The sequence below is a fragment of the Barbatula barbatula genome (genome assembly GCF_947034865.1).
Source record: "Barbatula barbatula genome assembly, chromosome: 6".
NCBI classification, from domain to species: Eukaryota; Metazoa; Chordata; class Actinopteri; order Cypriniformes; family Nemacheilidae; genus Barbatula; species Barbatula barbatula.
In genome coordinates, this window is record NC_136765.1 from 8283865 (window position 1) to 8299280 (window position 15416).

General features: G+C 37.6%; 2 protein-coding genes across 3 annotated transcripts; both read left to right on the forward strand.

The window, feature by feature from the left end:
* The first annotated feature begins 1878 nt into the window (after positions 1 to 1878).
* On the forward strand, positions 1879 to 6470 carry susd4 (sushi domain containing 4). Of its 2 annotated transcripts, none has more exons than XM_079458193.1 (9): positions 1879 to 2028; positions 2455 to 2584; positions 3036 to 3239; positions 3431 to 3604; positions 4626 to 4814; positions 4983 to 5174; positions 5350 to 5491; positions 5575 to 5960; positions 6062 to 6470. In XM_079458193.1, exons 2-9 carry the CDS (start codon positions 2461 to 2463, stop codon positions 6097 to 6099), a joined length of 1449 nt encoding a protein of 482 aa, XP_079314319.1. In that variant the 5' UTR covers positions 1879 to 2028; positions 2455 to 2460; the 3' UTR covers positions 6100 to 6470. The 2 variants fall into 2 exon arrangements, with proteins under 2 accessions (XP_079314319.1, XP_079314320.1); XM_079458194.1 differs by having other exon boundaries at positions 1896 to 2028; positions 2426 to 2584.
* A 946-nt stretch (positions 6471 to 7416) lies between these two features.
* Positions 7417 to 15033, forward strand: hhipl2 (HHIP-like 2; the record flags this gene model as incomplete). Its single annotated transcript, XM_079458625.1, has 10 exons — positions 7417 to 7421; positions 7710 to 7920; positions 9821 to 10470; positions 10820 to 10963; positions 11039 to 11370; positions 11724 to 11850; positions 12429 to 12574; positions 12689 to 12770; positions 13360 to 13442; positions 14165 to 15033. The coding sequence occupies 10 exons, from the start codon at positions 7417 to 7419 to the stop codon at positions 15031 to 15033; spliced, it is 2649 nt and encodes an 882-aa protein (XP_079314751.1).
* Positions 15034 to 15416: the final 383 nt, after the last annotated feature.

Consider the following 15416-nt stretch of genomic DNA (forward strand, 5'->3'; position numbering starts at 1 on the left):
TAGGAAACTTTTGGATAGGGTTGTATCTGCCAGAGGGTAAGTGTTCAAGTAATACAAGTTTATTACGCGGATACGAGTGGACCAGCGGTGCGCAAAGCACGGGATTCTCCAACTGGGCGAGCGAAAGCACGCAATGTTCTCCGCTCTGCGTGTCCGTCTCCAGTGAAAGACGATGGGTGGAGAGATCGTGCAGTGAAAAACTGGACGGATTTTTGTGTGAGAGTTATCAAAGAAATATTTGCAATGTAAGTGGCTCATCGAGTGTGGTCATCCTGGACAGTACGCAGTGTATGAACGCGCCATGTGATCATAAATGTACTCCTGTCCCTTTTGGATATACGTGCTCGTGTAAGAAGCGATTCGTTCCTAATGAAAAGGATCCACGCCGCTGCGACTTCTTCTGCGCATCTTCAATTTGTGAGGCTTTTTGCTTGAGAGACGGATCTTGCTGGTGTCCGGATGGTTTTGTTATAAGCGGATCCAAATGCGAGGATGTAGACGAATGCGAGTCGAACCATGACTGTGCACAGATATGCACAAACACCATAGGAAGTTATAAATGTGCTTGCCATGATCCCTTTATCCTCGTAAAAGGAACTGAATGCACCCTCACCCCTAGTGCATTTGAGGGTTTCCACCCAACATTTCCACCAGATCGAGAACTGACAACACCGTCCTCGAATTACGTAGCCAGGGGGTCTCTTTCGACCCCAGGAGAGTATGCTGGGCTGATCATATTCATACTAGTGGCTGTTTTTGCTATTTTGGTAGTGGTGCGATATTTGTGGAGTCGTAAAAACGCTGCACAAGAATGCAATCCACCAGATTATGCTGAGTTTGCTCAAGAATGTGTCTCCAAAACATAAATGTTATACTTTTATACGAAAATTAAGATGAACGTAATGCCTCAATGTATTAAACAGTTTTGTACTTAAAAATGTGGGGAAAGATTATGTCGTGTTACAGAGGACAATATAACCATGTGAACCAACCCGTATGGGTGGGTTAAAATATATAGGCCTACTATAAATTGATGTTTTTGTCTTATTTGAGTCTCCTTGCGTTTTAGCTCCACCCCATTAGGGTCGAGGAAAGGACACACCAATCGTTCTTATGACTCCTCCGGACTGAGGGGCTCTACAGGATTATGGTCAACAAATATTGACAGGTGTATGCAAGCCACCTCATCGTGTTGTGCTGTGCCTCTTTATACACTACGCAAGAGTTTGCGTTATGCCGCACATGTATGGAACTCGTAGTGTGTTATGGACACTTTTACACAGCACAGAATTGATTATTGATTGAAATAAAACCATAAAGGCCCTACAGCCCACCATAACATGTTAAATGTATCATTTTGTTAATGTCACATCATCACTAGCCCTAATAGTAGAGGCTTTTTAATTTAGATGTAATGTTGCAATTGTCCAACAGGTGGCAGCAAGAGTCGTCTTTATGTTGAAAAGAAATAACTGAGTTTTGGAACATTGTTGTTCCTACTTTGTTTTATTACTTAAATAAACAACTTTTCAGATTATTCTACCTGTATAAAAATGAGAAAAATCATAATTTCAGAAATAAAAACTACAAATTAAATTATTATGCAGCTGTATAAACAGCCATAACAAGTGTTTTGAAACATTCTTCAAATCTATTTTCTATTAGAACATTTGATTATCTTACTATTTGTTTTATATAGACCCCCAATGGAGAGGGAATTCCCCAAATCGTTGGTTTGTATTTTATAATAGGCTGTTTGCCTTAAATTGAGTGTATTCTTGCTGCAAACGTTTTGCATTTCAATGGCACATTTATAACACCCCAGTACTTTGACCTGTACTATAATTGATTTACACATCACGAGATCACCTATAACTCACAGGCGCAGTCATTTTGCTCTCGATACACTTTTGTTTTCAGTTGCGGTCGGTGGTCCAGATTCTAACCGACGTGATTATTCGAAAATTATCAGTAGAGCTCTATGCTGAAACTGCGAAGAAATCTACTTTCAATGTCCAGCTTCATCGGGTAGGTGACCGAACCCTGCGTTATTATTAGCTCCGTTTAATTCTGATAGTCTATGGCCTAAAGCCATTTAAAAAAGGGGGCAAGGTGGACCACTGACGCATATGACGTAGTTTTCATCATCATCGAACATAAGACAGCATCATTATGTTGCGCGAGCCTTATTCTGATCTGCCGGAGTCATTTCAATAATGCACAATAATGTGTGTCGGATATGCGATACACGCTTCACCGAAAAGACTTTTTGGGTATTTGCGAACTGATATGGGGATTTATTGGCCATCACGTTCAGCGCGTCGACGAGGAGATTCGAGAGGGCTGAAAATCCATGATGCAATTCTCTTAGATTTCATATTTTCACGGTTTACCTAGTCTTTTAGCATTGTCATCGTCATTTCAGACCATTGTGACCTGATGAATTTTATCCAGTGAAAGATGTTTCACCATGGTGATAAGGAAGGCAAGAAATCTCCGTTTGGACATCCTGTCTGCAGTCATATTATTCTCTGTATCCTCCTCCTTCCTTGTCTGGTCACCGCCTTCCCGGTTAACGCAGAAGGTAAGGGAACACAAACATACCTTAATCATATCACTGTATACAAAAAAAGGACGTGATACATTTAGATTAAAAATCCTTTTGCGTTTGTGTCATGGAACAGACTGTATTCGAAGTCATTGGCGCAGTAGTTAAAGGTCCTGTCATGCAATTACACTAAAAACCCTGACATTGCTACTTCACAGTTGTATATTGAATAACCTTTGTACATTACAAAGATTGATCTTCAAAATAAGCATTAAAACACTCCACATCACACATACAGCCCTGTTGTTTACAACATCATTCTCTGAAGTTAACATTGCTGGCACATTCAATGAAACAAACAATCAGCAGAAAGTTGTTTAGACGGGAGTGTTAAAACACAGTGTACATTCTAACACCAGCAGTGTTCAAAAACAATCGTTTTTGCTTTGAATGCATGATTTGGTTTTTTCGTTTTGGCTTCTTTCAGTGGAGCAGTTTTGCAAGGATCCTGCTGTTCCTGAACATGGGGTCCGAACTCCACAATCTGGGTTGTTCTTTGAAAACTCAGTAGCCAGGTTCTCTTGTGTGGAAGGTTACAGGTTAAAGGGGCCATCCAAGATCGTCTGCGCGCGCTTCCATAATGGTTCATTTGACTGGAAACCAAGCCTTAAACCAGTGTGCCTTTCAGAGGGTGAGACTATTCATTATTTCATCTCAAGTCCAAAGCAGAGTTCCTATATGACAATGTTGTTATGCAGTGAACATTTTGAAACATAACGGTTAGAAAATATTTAAGTGCTAGTTTACAAGTTGACTGAAGTTTCTTAATAAAATGTAATTTTAATTTCTTTCTCTGTTTGCATTCTTTTTTTCTGTTTAAAGATTGTCTTCCTCCGTTCATTGAGGATGCTGATGTCACAAATAAGACCTACAGACCCGGGGACAGCCTTCTCATTAGCTGTCATGATGGATTTCAGATTAGGTACCCTGACACGGAAACTATGGAATCAGTCTGTCAAGCTGATGGGACATGGGATAATCAGCCAACCTGTCAAGGTATATTGCAATAAGTCCTTTTTGGAAACAAATGTCAGTAAAAATGTATACAGTTTGACTCGCTATATTCTTCAAGACTCTTCAATTTTAATGTGACGGATGCTTTTTTCCAAAACCATATGAGCTGCCGTGCCACCTTCTGTCTACGTGTCAGCTGCCCTCACCAACACAGAGTATAGCTGTCTTTGTGAAACTGGATTACATACTCACCGATAATGTTTTTGTACAGTTACTATCACTAATGTACATCTAACAGGAAGCTATAACAACAATAATAATGTCAATTAAATGAAAAAAGAAAAGTTATACAGATAAAGTAGCATTGCTAAAGTACATTTCATCAAAATTTGCAATAATAACATGTATTTTGTAGTGTTTCTGCGTTTTGTGATTCCTTTATTTTTATTTCTGAACAATATTTTCTTTTGTCTACTGTTTGTTCTTGTGTTTACTTGTGTTACTGTTAAGCTGCTTTGTGTCAATGGAAAATGTGCTATAGAAATAATCAACTAAAAAGACTACTTTTATTCATATTTCCTAATATTTAATAAAATGTGAAAGTCTCACAGTTTATTTATAAAATAACAAGCATCAAAGTCGCATTATGTTTTCGTTCTTTGAAATGGCTTTACTCAGTCATGAAATGCATCATATAAAGTTACATAAAAATGTTAAGGTTACATCGTCACAGAATGTTTTTTTACATGATTTATGATGACATAATATGTATAAAACATTCAATCACAAAAAAATGACTCTAGCTGGGATTTTACAGGCAGGTTCATAAATGCAAGTGCATTCATTTCAATTACAATATATGCCTCCCTTGTAGTACAGGTTTTAAGCCTGGAGAGTAAAATTGCTACGCTAAAATGTTCAGCTCACAAGGTATTAAAACAGATGGTCAAGAAACATAACTTTGATGCTCAACACGTAAAAATCAACCTCCACTTAAGATTCAAGAGTCTTTCAAGCACGGTTGTTCAAAGTATAAAAAATGTCTTTCTTTCTGTCTTCACAGGTTGCCTGCGCCCACTGATACCTCCACACAGTTACATGAACATCTCAGAAACTGAGTTCTCTGTGCCTGTGGGAACAGTAGTCCACTACCAGTGTTTCCCTGGTTACAAGCTGGAGGGACTGGAGCTTCTGGAATGCACGTATAACCTCATCTGGTCAGACACGCCACCCCGGTGCCTTGATGTTGAGGGTGAATTCCTCATGGCGTTTTGATTTAGACCATCTATACACATTTTCAGGACTTGTCTTTTAGAATTGACATAGCATGCTAACAGTGTTTTTTGTGTAGTGGAATGTCCAACACTAAGATGAGGCCTGGCTAAGATTAAAGTTTTCTGAATCTGTTTGTCTGATCCAGCCTGTTCCTTACCCCCAATGATGGAACACGGAGATTACATGTGCCATCCACAACCGTGTGATCGCTACATTCATGGGACAGTCGTAGAATACTACTGTTATCCTGGCTACTCTCTAGTGAATGACTACAAGTACATCACCTGCCAGTATGGGCAATGGTTTCCAGAAATGCATTTCTACTGCATCAAAGATGGTAGGCTAATTTTGCAAAATAGGGCAGGGCATTTCAACACAAGAATTAAGGCATGTGCCTGTTTCTTTGGTTTGTGATTGATCTGATTCCTAAAAAAAAACAAGTTACAATTTCTCCCATCTAATCCACAATAGTACCTGGATGCTTAATACTGAGCACTGTTATATTCCCACAGAGACAACCTGGCCTGGTTTTCAGGATTCTCTGCTGACTACATGGAAAGTGGTGGCATTTACAGCCACCAGTGTGCTGCTAGCCCTGCTCCTGGTGATCACAGCCAAAATGTTCCACTTTAAATGCAAGTCCCAAGGTCCAAGGTATATATATACATAACAATTGTACCAAAATGTAGATTGAATGGAATAAAATGTAATCGATTGCAATATTTTTTTCTTCTCAGGGAAGAGCAGGATGAGAGCCAAGATCCAAATATCTTGGTTGTAGATGGCGTTGCCGTACCCCTTCCCTCTTATGAAGAGGCTGTAAGTGCTACATACTGTCACCCCCCAAGCGATCTGCCCCCCGCTGGTCTGGGGAGCACACAGCATTCAGAAGAACAAAACCCACCTTCATATCCAGGGTACTCAGGAAGTGAAAATGGTGTGCCGTTGGACATTGGCGAGGTTGAGACCTGTGATAGCATCTCAGACACATCAGAATGTCTCCAAGGCGTACAGCCGTCGTCTTCCCACGCAGGTGGACTAAATAACATATCTGAGAAAACCAATGCCATCACTTCTATGGAGGAGACAGCCTCCACAAGCCCAAGCATTGACATTGCTGATGGTAATACAATAGACTGCTGCCATCTAGTGGCGTAAATATGCACTTTAAGTTTTTTAGAATTTGATACGCTTACTAATGTTCATTTTACTGGTGTTTTTCAGAAATTCCTCTTGTGGAGGATGGTGAAGAGGACTGCTGATTGTTACCCTTCAATGAAAACGAGACACAAAATGATTTTCAATATTGTTGGTTATTTCAGCGTACATCTCTAATTTAGTTGAAAAATTAATCATATTAATCATACATTTATATTTAATAAAGAGCACAGCAGGGAAATGAAGGCAATAAAATATTGAAAATCTAAATAATCCCCGACATTTGCTTATGGAGAAGCTATGCATTCCATTGTATTCATAAGAATAAGCATATTATAATAAATTACTTTTATTTTTCATCTACGCAATGCATAGTGCTTAGAAATTATTTTTCCTGTGACGTTTACTGGGTAACTGCGCTGCATTCTGGACAGCTTTAAAAAAGTATGGATTACATTGATTAAAAAAACTTCTTAAAATAATCTGTTTGTTGATTCATTTCAAGTTCATCAGCTGAATTGGGCACTATAGGGAGTGAAAAGAGCAGGTAAACTGCAAAAATCTCGATACGCTTGACTAGAATTCCATGCTTTGAAAATAGTGTTCAACTGAATCAAAAATCTTGGTTTGAATTTGATTGAATGGTGACCCACGCCTGTGAAAACACAGCTCAAGTCATTTTTGTTAAATAGTATTTTGTAAATAAGATTATCCTACGTACATAATGTAAAGTTCAATAATCCTAAAACCTTTATTGGCTGAGCAAGGTTATATGCTAAAGATTGACTAAATTGAAATTAAACTTAGATCTCAAAATGATATCATGAGACTTCTGCATAATTTTTTTATGAGGTTTATGATGCAATTGATATCTTCTCATTTTAACTCATATACAAGACGTGTGTCTTTAACTTATTACTACAAGATAACGTCATCATTGGTAATGAAAATACTGATATATCAGAAGATATATCATCTAAGGTGATGATGCAACGAGTGTACAAATGATTTACAGTTATATTGTGCTGTGCTTTCGTGCACACTAGATGGCAAAAGTTGTTAGTTTACCAACGAGGGGTTGCAGATGCCGCACGATCTGGCAACTGAATTTAATGTGCATTATTGAATTCATGTTTGGTGTGAATATATAAACTTGAGAAATAAAATGAAGTAATGAAGAAAAGATAGAAAAGAAAATAGTTATTTTAAGTTTTAAAAAAATCTCTCTGCATTTAATGTATTTGTTTAACTGAAGTAAAAGGACTCTACAGTAATTCTTTAAATCATATTATTATTGTCATTAGACAATTCTATAAAGTTATTTTATTTATTTAAGTTTTGTAACAAATAAAAACGAATTGCATTAAAGAAATTCATGTTCAGAAACATTCGTTTGTGTACTTCTCTCAAATGGTAATACCATGTCGTATGTTGTAAAAACGACAACATACCTTCAGATTGCAAGCTTGCACAATAAAGGAAGATCGGAGCAAACGGACCAGCTCGCACATAAAAGCGTGCTGCACGCACACAGACACACGCGCTCAAAAGCAAATACATTTCCCTCCTGAGCACATGGCAAAATGCTTAAAGAGCAGGAAACAACGAGTCATTATCGTGCAAAGTGCCCTGACAGTAGCTTCTTGACCCCCAGGACCAAATGGACGGGGGGACTCTACATAAGCGTCTGTATTATTTTATTTTCTTGTTTAAGACTTACAGTGGCACATCCTCAGTGTTTGGACTACCAGCCACCTTTCAAACCATTACACCACCTTGAATTTTGCAACCAGTATGGAAATTTTGGTTGTTGTGATCAACAAATGGACAATCGTATTGGGATGAGATACTGGGATATAATGGACCTGATTGGTGACGAAGCTTATGAATCATGCGGTGATTTGGTTCAAGATATCATGTGCCAGGTAGGCTATGTCTGATCTTCTAACCATTTTAACACTTATATCTTGTGGGTGTTGGAGATTTTTGAAGTAGGCAAATGTGGCACCTTTTGTAATATTTTTGTAATAAAATTAATAAACCCTAATATTTCTTAAAATTGCCTCATTACTGACCTAATACTTAATTGCAGGCATGTTAAATATAACGGAATTAAAAGAAATCGAATAACGTTTTTAAATCACTATATTTTTATAAAATGAATAGAAAAACACCAAAACTATGAAAAACTAGTTTTTTACTTACATTACTAGTCTTGTGGTAGGCTAAACTAAACATCTGTTCAACCCAATCCAGAAAAGTCTTCATAATATTTAATCAAAATCTGAGAATGTAATTCCGCTACCGAAGTGGCGATTTATTTATGATGACGTCATTTTGACAGCTTTGGCAGAACGGTCTGTTGCAAGTTACATTTCTGTGAAGCACCTGGGCCCAGTTTTTCAAAAGTAATCCACTAGGATTTTGGATAACGGATTGGATCAAATCTTGAAAATGTGTTTTTCAAAAGAAAAAACGGATCACATAATCGGATTAGATCACGTAATCCAATCTTGGTTTTGATCCGGATCAAACCTTTAGTTTGGGTTTTTCTGAACTTTTTTGTAGGATTTGGATCACTTTGATCCAAAATATCTGGATTAAACTGATCCCATCAGAAGGGTGGATTCAGCGTGGATTTCATGCCCAAAATGTAATGAAAACTTAAAAAATGTATCAAATAATACTATATTTGGATCATGCAGTATCTTACAAGATATCCTATTTATTCATAAGGTTTTAGTTTTATTTGTTCATCCGTCAGGCTACAGTGATTAAACGTATTCAGCCTTTCAGTATAGGCCTAAAGCAAAGTAGAAAGAGTTTGGCCTCATAAAATAATTATCCAAACCAAAAACAATACATTTTATTCCGTCACTAATTTATAAATATATTCATCACAATCGAAAATATTTTTGTTTTTAGAATATTTATTAGTGATGCATGCAGGGATTACAGAATAACCAAAAAAATGCAAAGAATGGCAATCACTGATTTTTGAAATCCAATACAAAACCAAATCAGAAATAGTGTCTAACTATTGCGTCCCTTGTTGAACATCCTGTTTGCTCGTTCTGGACGAGGAACAACTGACTCTGACCAAACTGCAGCAAACCAAGGCCAGACTTGAGATCCGCCTCCTAAAGGAGTATTTGACATTAAGTCTTTTTTTTAATTCAATATATCTATAGGCCTACTTGATGCTTGTTATAAATATCCTCAATGTACAGTGTTTGTGTTGTAGGTCTCAGATGAGCGGACTGCAGGAAGAGGATGGGGTGGGGTTTTTCTTGTTTTTAGTTTTTTTAAATGTGTGTGTTTTCATTTCAAATAAAAATAAACTTATATTGACCCCACATTGGCTATTCCACTTGTTGCTCTTTACATATCTATAGTTCTACATTGTGATTTCCTATCCTGTTTGAGCACTGGTTATCCAGCACTGGTTATCCTGATTTGGTGATCCTGAAAAGTTCCTATCCGGATCAGATTGATCCAATCCGATGTTGCTTTAAAAAACTGGCTCCAAAAGTAAAATGGATTACGTGATCACGGATCGCAAAAAAAGGATTACTAAATCCGGATCAATTTTATCCGGATTAAACCTTTTGAAAAACCGGGCCCTGGTCTCTACATCCAATGAATCTGCAGTCCAATACACAGGCCACGCCCCCTAGTCGTGATTGAAACGCGAGATCAAAAAATAATAAAGACGAAAAGGTTCACGGGGACTTTAAGCCATGCTTCAGTGTTCCAGTGATGGGTTTTGCATTTGCATGATATGTTCTTAAACCACCATATGTTCATTCCTAATTGTATTTACAGGAGTGTTCACCATATGCTGCACACTTGTTTGATGCTGAAGATCCATACACTCCAGTGCGCCACATACCAGGACTGTGCTCCACCTACTGTTCAGAATTCCACAAGAAGTGTCACAATGTGGTCAAGTACCTAACCAACAGTCGGACCCTGCTGGAGGCATGTGAGAAAGATGGCTTGCATTTCTGTAACATCATTGATCTCCCCGACCAGGACTACTGCTTCCCCAATGTCCTGAGGAACAATGACCTGTACAGGAACCTAGGGAAGGTGGAGGACCCTAAAGGATGTCTACAGCTGTGTTTAATAGAGGTGGCCAATGGGCTGAGGAACCCCGTGCTGATGGTCCACAGTGGTGACGACACCCACCGCATGTTTGTGGCAGAGCAGGTGGGCTTTGTGTGGGTTTATCTGAGAGATGGAAGCCGCATAGAAAAGCCCTTCCTGGACATGAGTGGAGAGGTGCTGACCACGCAGTGGCTGGGAGACGAACGAGGTTTCCTGGGATTAGCTTTCCACCCAAAGTACAAAAACAATGGACGCTTTTTCATCTACTACTCCATTCTGGTCAACGGCATGCTTGAGAAAGTTCGCATTAGCGAGATGAAGGTCTCAGCTCATGATATGAACGCGGCAGACCCCCACTCAGAGAGGTTAACTGTTTTTCCCCATGCTGTTAAAGTCCCATTGCACTCAATATTATCACTTAAAACTCATCTTTAAACATTAAAATGTAAATGTTTTTCCTGTTATAATAATTTCTTCATGCTTTAAAAACCTTGCTTTATTTAGTATATGTGGATTCATGAATATGTAAATGATCCCCCCTCCATTGAATCATATGAGCTCAGACCATTGACAGATGCTTCATTCTACATGTGAGCAGTGTATAAAAACAGACACATGAATATTAAAAAATGTTTTTAGTAATACACAGAAGTAAAGTTTATTTTGAGCTTTTATGTCTATTTTTTAAAGTTTTGTACTAATCTGTATCTTCAGAGTTCTTCTCGAGATTGATGAGCCTGCAGCAAACCATAATGGTGGACAGCTTTTGTTTGGTCTAGATGGAAACCTGTACATCTTCACAGGGGATGGTGGAAAAGCAGGAGACCCTTTTGGAATGTTTGGAAATTCCCAAAACAGGTATGTGTTTTGATCCACGAACACCTTCTCAGACACTTTATTAAAGCTTTACCGGTCATGTAAACTATGTTTTAGATCAGCCTTGTTGGGAAAAGTGCTTCGCATTGATGTGGATGGTAGCAGTAAAGATGGCAAGCCCTATCAGATTCCTCCAGACAATCCTTTCATTAGAGAACCTGATGCTAAGCCTGAGGTCTATGCCTACGGTGTGAGAAACATGTGGAGGTGCTCAGTGGACCGAGGGGATCCAGTGACTCAGTATGGCAGAGGGAGAATATTCTGTGGCGATGTGGGCCAAAATCGATATGAGGAGATTGACATCATTGTGAAGGGAGGAAACTATGGATGGAGGGCCAAAGAAGGCTTTGAATGTTTCGATGTGAAATTGTGCCAGAACTCCTCTCTAGGTAAGCTGGACAATTGCAATTCACATAAAGGTCAGAGAAAAATTGAAGAGGGAATTTGCAAGAACAGATAAAATGTTTAAAATCAGGGTTTTGTTTGCATTCCAAGTATTATTATTATTAAAAATAATGATATGATAATATAATGTATTATTATATTATAATTAAAATTCTATAAAACAGGTCATTGATGCCGATTGGTCACAATCACATTCTGCTTAACATTTAGTATTTTACTGTTATTTTAAGTTTAAAAGTTAAACTAAAATATATCTTAAAAAGGAGTTTTATTAGAAACTAATTTCCATTTTGTTGCATCCATTTGTTTAGCCAACAACCATGTTTTGTTTTAATAGATGACATTCTTCCAATATTTGCTTATGGACACCATGTTGGGAAATCAGTAACTGGAGGTTATGTGTATAGAGGATGCGAGTCACCCAACCTCAATGGTCTTTACATTTTTGGGGATTTCATGAATGGGTGAGGACCAAAAAAACTCTTTCAGTATTGTAAAAACTTGCAAAACAAAACCACATTTGAATGAGCTTTAATGCAACAACAGCTGTGCAAAAAATGAAGAAGACCATTAAGAGACCATTTCCATTTACTATTTATAGGTAAATATTTCTACCAAATTGTAAATACAAATATTATTTATTTTTGCATTTATGTGCAGAAAATAAAATTTGGTGAAACAGGTAAACATAACAGAAAAATGCTCTGTAATGCTCAGAGATTAGATACTGCAAAGAAAATAAGTTCATATTCACTTGTAAGCAAAACAACAGTAATATTTGTATTAAGGAAAAGTAAAACTTGTATTTAACCTGGATTTTTATCACAGTTTTCATGTGGCTTTGTCACTCCTGAGGTTTGATTTTGTTGAAATTCAGACACTGGACTGACCACAATACATCTAGAAATGCTGATGGAAAGTTGGAATGGTCTCTTGGTTTATTCTGTGGCTGCCTAACTATAACGTTAAAGCACTGAAAATATTATTTTACTGAAAAGTAAGTCTAGGATATATGATATGATACGTTTTTATTTTTATTCAGACGATTAATGGCTCTTGAAGAGGATAAGGAAGCTGGGAGTTGGAAGGAAAAGAATGTGTGTATGGGTGACACAAAAACCTGCTCTTTTCCTGGCCTTATAAATCAGCACCATAAGTTCATCATCTCATTTGCTGAAGATGAAGCAGGTAGGTTTGCTGCACAGTCCTGTAAACCCCCAAAATACATATTGCAGAAATAATAAAGCTTCCAGCATTCATACCATGTTTTTTTTTCCACATCTCAATTCATCTTTGATAAAGGAGAGCTTTATTTTCTGGCAACCTCCTACCCGAGTACAATGTCTCCTTTTGGCACTGTGTATAAATTTGTGGACCCATCAAGGTAAAGTTTATATCCGTTCCTAAGTGATGAATATTTTATTATAAGAAAATTCTTAACAATTCAGTAACCTTTGGATCACACCGCAAACATTTGTCATTTTGGCAGGTCTGCATTTGAATAAAGCACCTATAAACAGATTAAGCAAGCTCCTTAGTTCCTCTTCTTGCCAATAAAAGCACCATACATAAAATGTAGATACAGTTTCACAAAGAAATACACTTTTACACGTTAAAATTTAATTTTTTATACAGTTCTGCAAGATATGAGGTCCAGTGTAGAAATGTATATATATGCCTGGCAATGAGTTTTTCAACAACAATGCTTCTAAAATAAAGTTAAGAAGTTAACAATAGTTATTCATTGTCAAAAGCAAAGTTAACACATTAAAACAAGTTATTTGCAGTTAATAAATTAACTGATAAAGATATAAAGTCATTCTTGCTCATTATAAATCAATCCTAATTGCTCACATATCATGCATTAGTTTCCCTTTTTTCTATCAAACTTTACTTAGTAAGTGAGAAAATCAAAGATGAAAATTCAACTATTTACCTTTTTTAAGTATCTCTAAATCATTTTTTATCTACAGGAGGGCACCTCCAGGAAAATGCAAATACAAGCCACTACCTGTAAAGGTCAGAGGAAAGAAAGTGCCATTTGTACCCAGAGAATGTAAGATTTTTTTATATAACTACATGAGGCCAGACCAGCTTAGGTCAATAAAAATTTTATTTATTATTGTATTAGGTGGCTTTCACACGTGAAGTTTAGTTCGGAACGGGCAACGGATCACGTGAAAAATCACTAACGTGAATTGAAAGCTGTAAAGCGAACCCGGGCGCGCACCTGGCAACCGAACCCGAGACTACCTGAAGGAGCCGGGAGGTGGTCTGAGTTCGGTTGCTTTCGAACTGTGGCGCGGTTTGCATGAATATGAAAGCAACACGGACCCGAGTGCGCACTTGATAAGGAAGTAAAGTTACCTGCGCATACGTTTAAGCAGATTACGATGTATTTCCTTCAATAAAACACATTTAGGAGATGATAGTGTCAACGATTTACATTGGATTCGAGCAAGAGTAAACCTGAATCGTATTTCAGTGTTAAAAATAAGACAGCAGGTCAATGGTAATCCAGTGTTTCCTCAAATAGTCTGTTTGCAAGCAGCAGAAAGCCGTCCGCATGCAACGTGCATAAAGTAAACCCAAATGTCATACAGTAATAGCACCGAATTAATATAAACACAATATATTGATCCGTGATCCGAAAACGGCCTTATTCTTAACTCCATTCCAGTATCTTAGGACCTTCTATACACAAGTTGATATAATAAAAATAAATATGTTATTTAACAGTATTGTCTGAAGCTAACATAAATATGCTGACTTTTTCAGTGACTCTACTTGGCATAGATGAAACTCCTACAAGACCACCACTGGAAAAGATTATAATCCCAACCAAACCTTCGGGCACACGACAATCCTCAAAAAACAAACCCGCAACATCTGCACCAGAGAAAAAACATAGAGGCATAGATGTAACTCCTACAAGACCACTAATAGAAAAGATTATAAACCCAACTAAACCTTCAAGCACACAGCAGTCCTCAAGTTCCAAACCCGCAACATCTGCACCAGAGAAGAAACATAGAGGCATACAAGTAGATGTTACTGCCACAAGACCCCCACTAGAAAAGATTCTAACCCCTACTGAACCACCAGGCACACCCCAGTCAACAAGAACAGAACCCATCAATTCTGTACCACAGAAAAAATATCTGGGCCAAACCTCATCAGCAAAATTGCACCAGAAAACGTCTAAGAAGACATCTCAGCCAAAAGAGGAGCAAAGCAATGCAAGGACAAAAGTAAAGAAAGTTGCCTCTCACAGTAGGAAGTCAAAGTTGCTGAACAAGAAAGAAAAAAAAGACACTGGAAAGCTGTCTCACAAACTGTCTGTCAAAGGACCTCGGGCAGGACAGAAAACCACAGCACCCAAACCAACGAAACCAAAAGAGGACACAAAACCAACTGTTTCGCTACAAAAAACTAAAATGGGTGAAAAAAAAGTGAAGAAATCAAACAGCAAACCTAAGTTGAACAGCAAACCTAAGTTGAACAACAAACCTAAGGTGAACAACAAATCTAAGGTGAACAATAAACCAAACGTCAACAATAATCCTAAAGTGTACAACAAACCTAAAATGACCGTATCTACAAAGATTCAACGGCAAAACGGCAAAGATAAAAACAATATCTCTTAGCCAAAAAAAGGTTTTGAATAAACGATATGTATTAATGAGATGGTTGTAATATGGGCAGTAATAAGGTTTTTTTTGTGTTTTGAAGAAATCATGTATTAAAGAAAGAAAACAGCAGGTCTTGGGTCAGTCAAATGTTTGATGTGTTAGACCAAAGAGAAAGCAGAAACATTTTTGGCCCGTATGTTTCAATTTTCCTTTACACGCAGCAAGAGCATTCTTTAAATGTCCATGTTGTTTGTGGATGTGGTTAAGTAATTAGTACAGGGCCATATCTTTATTTTAGCCCAAACAACAAACTAAAAGGGAAATTTCTAAATAAAACATCAAGAATAAACATGATTCGTTGAAACTAAAATGTTTTGCGTTGTTAAATATGTTAATTA

Bases quoted from the DNA above. Each gene is read 5' to 3' on its own strand.
- susd4 (XM_079458193.1), top strand. From the start codon at position 2,461: ATGTTTCACCATGGTGATAAGGAAGGCAAGAAATCTCCGTTTGGACAT. The intron at 5,175-5,349 runs GTAGGCTAATTT...ATATTCCCACAG, and splicing joins TTTCTACTGCATCAAAGATG to AGACAACCTGGCCTGGTTTT. The intron at 5,492-5,574 runs GTATATATATAC...TTTTCTTCTCAG, and splicing joins TGCAAGTCCCAAGGTCCAAG to GGAAGAGCAGGATGAGAGCC.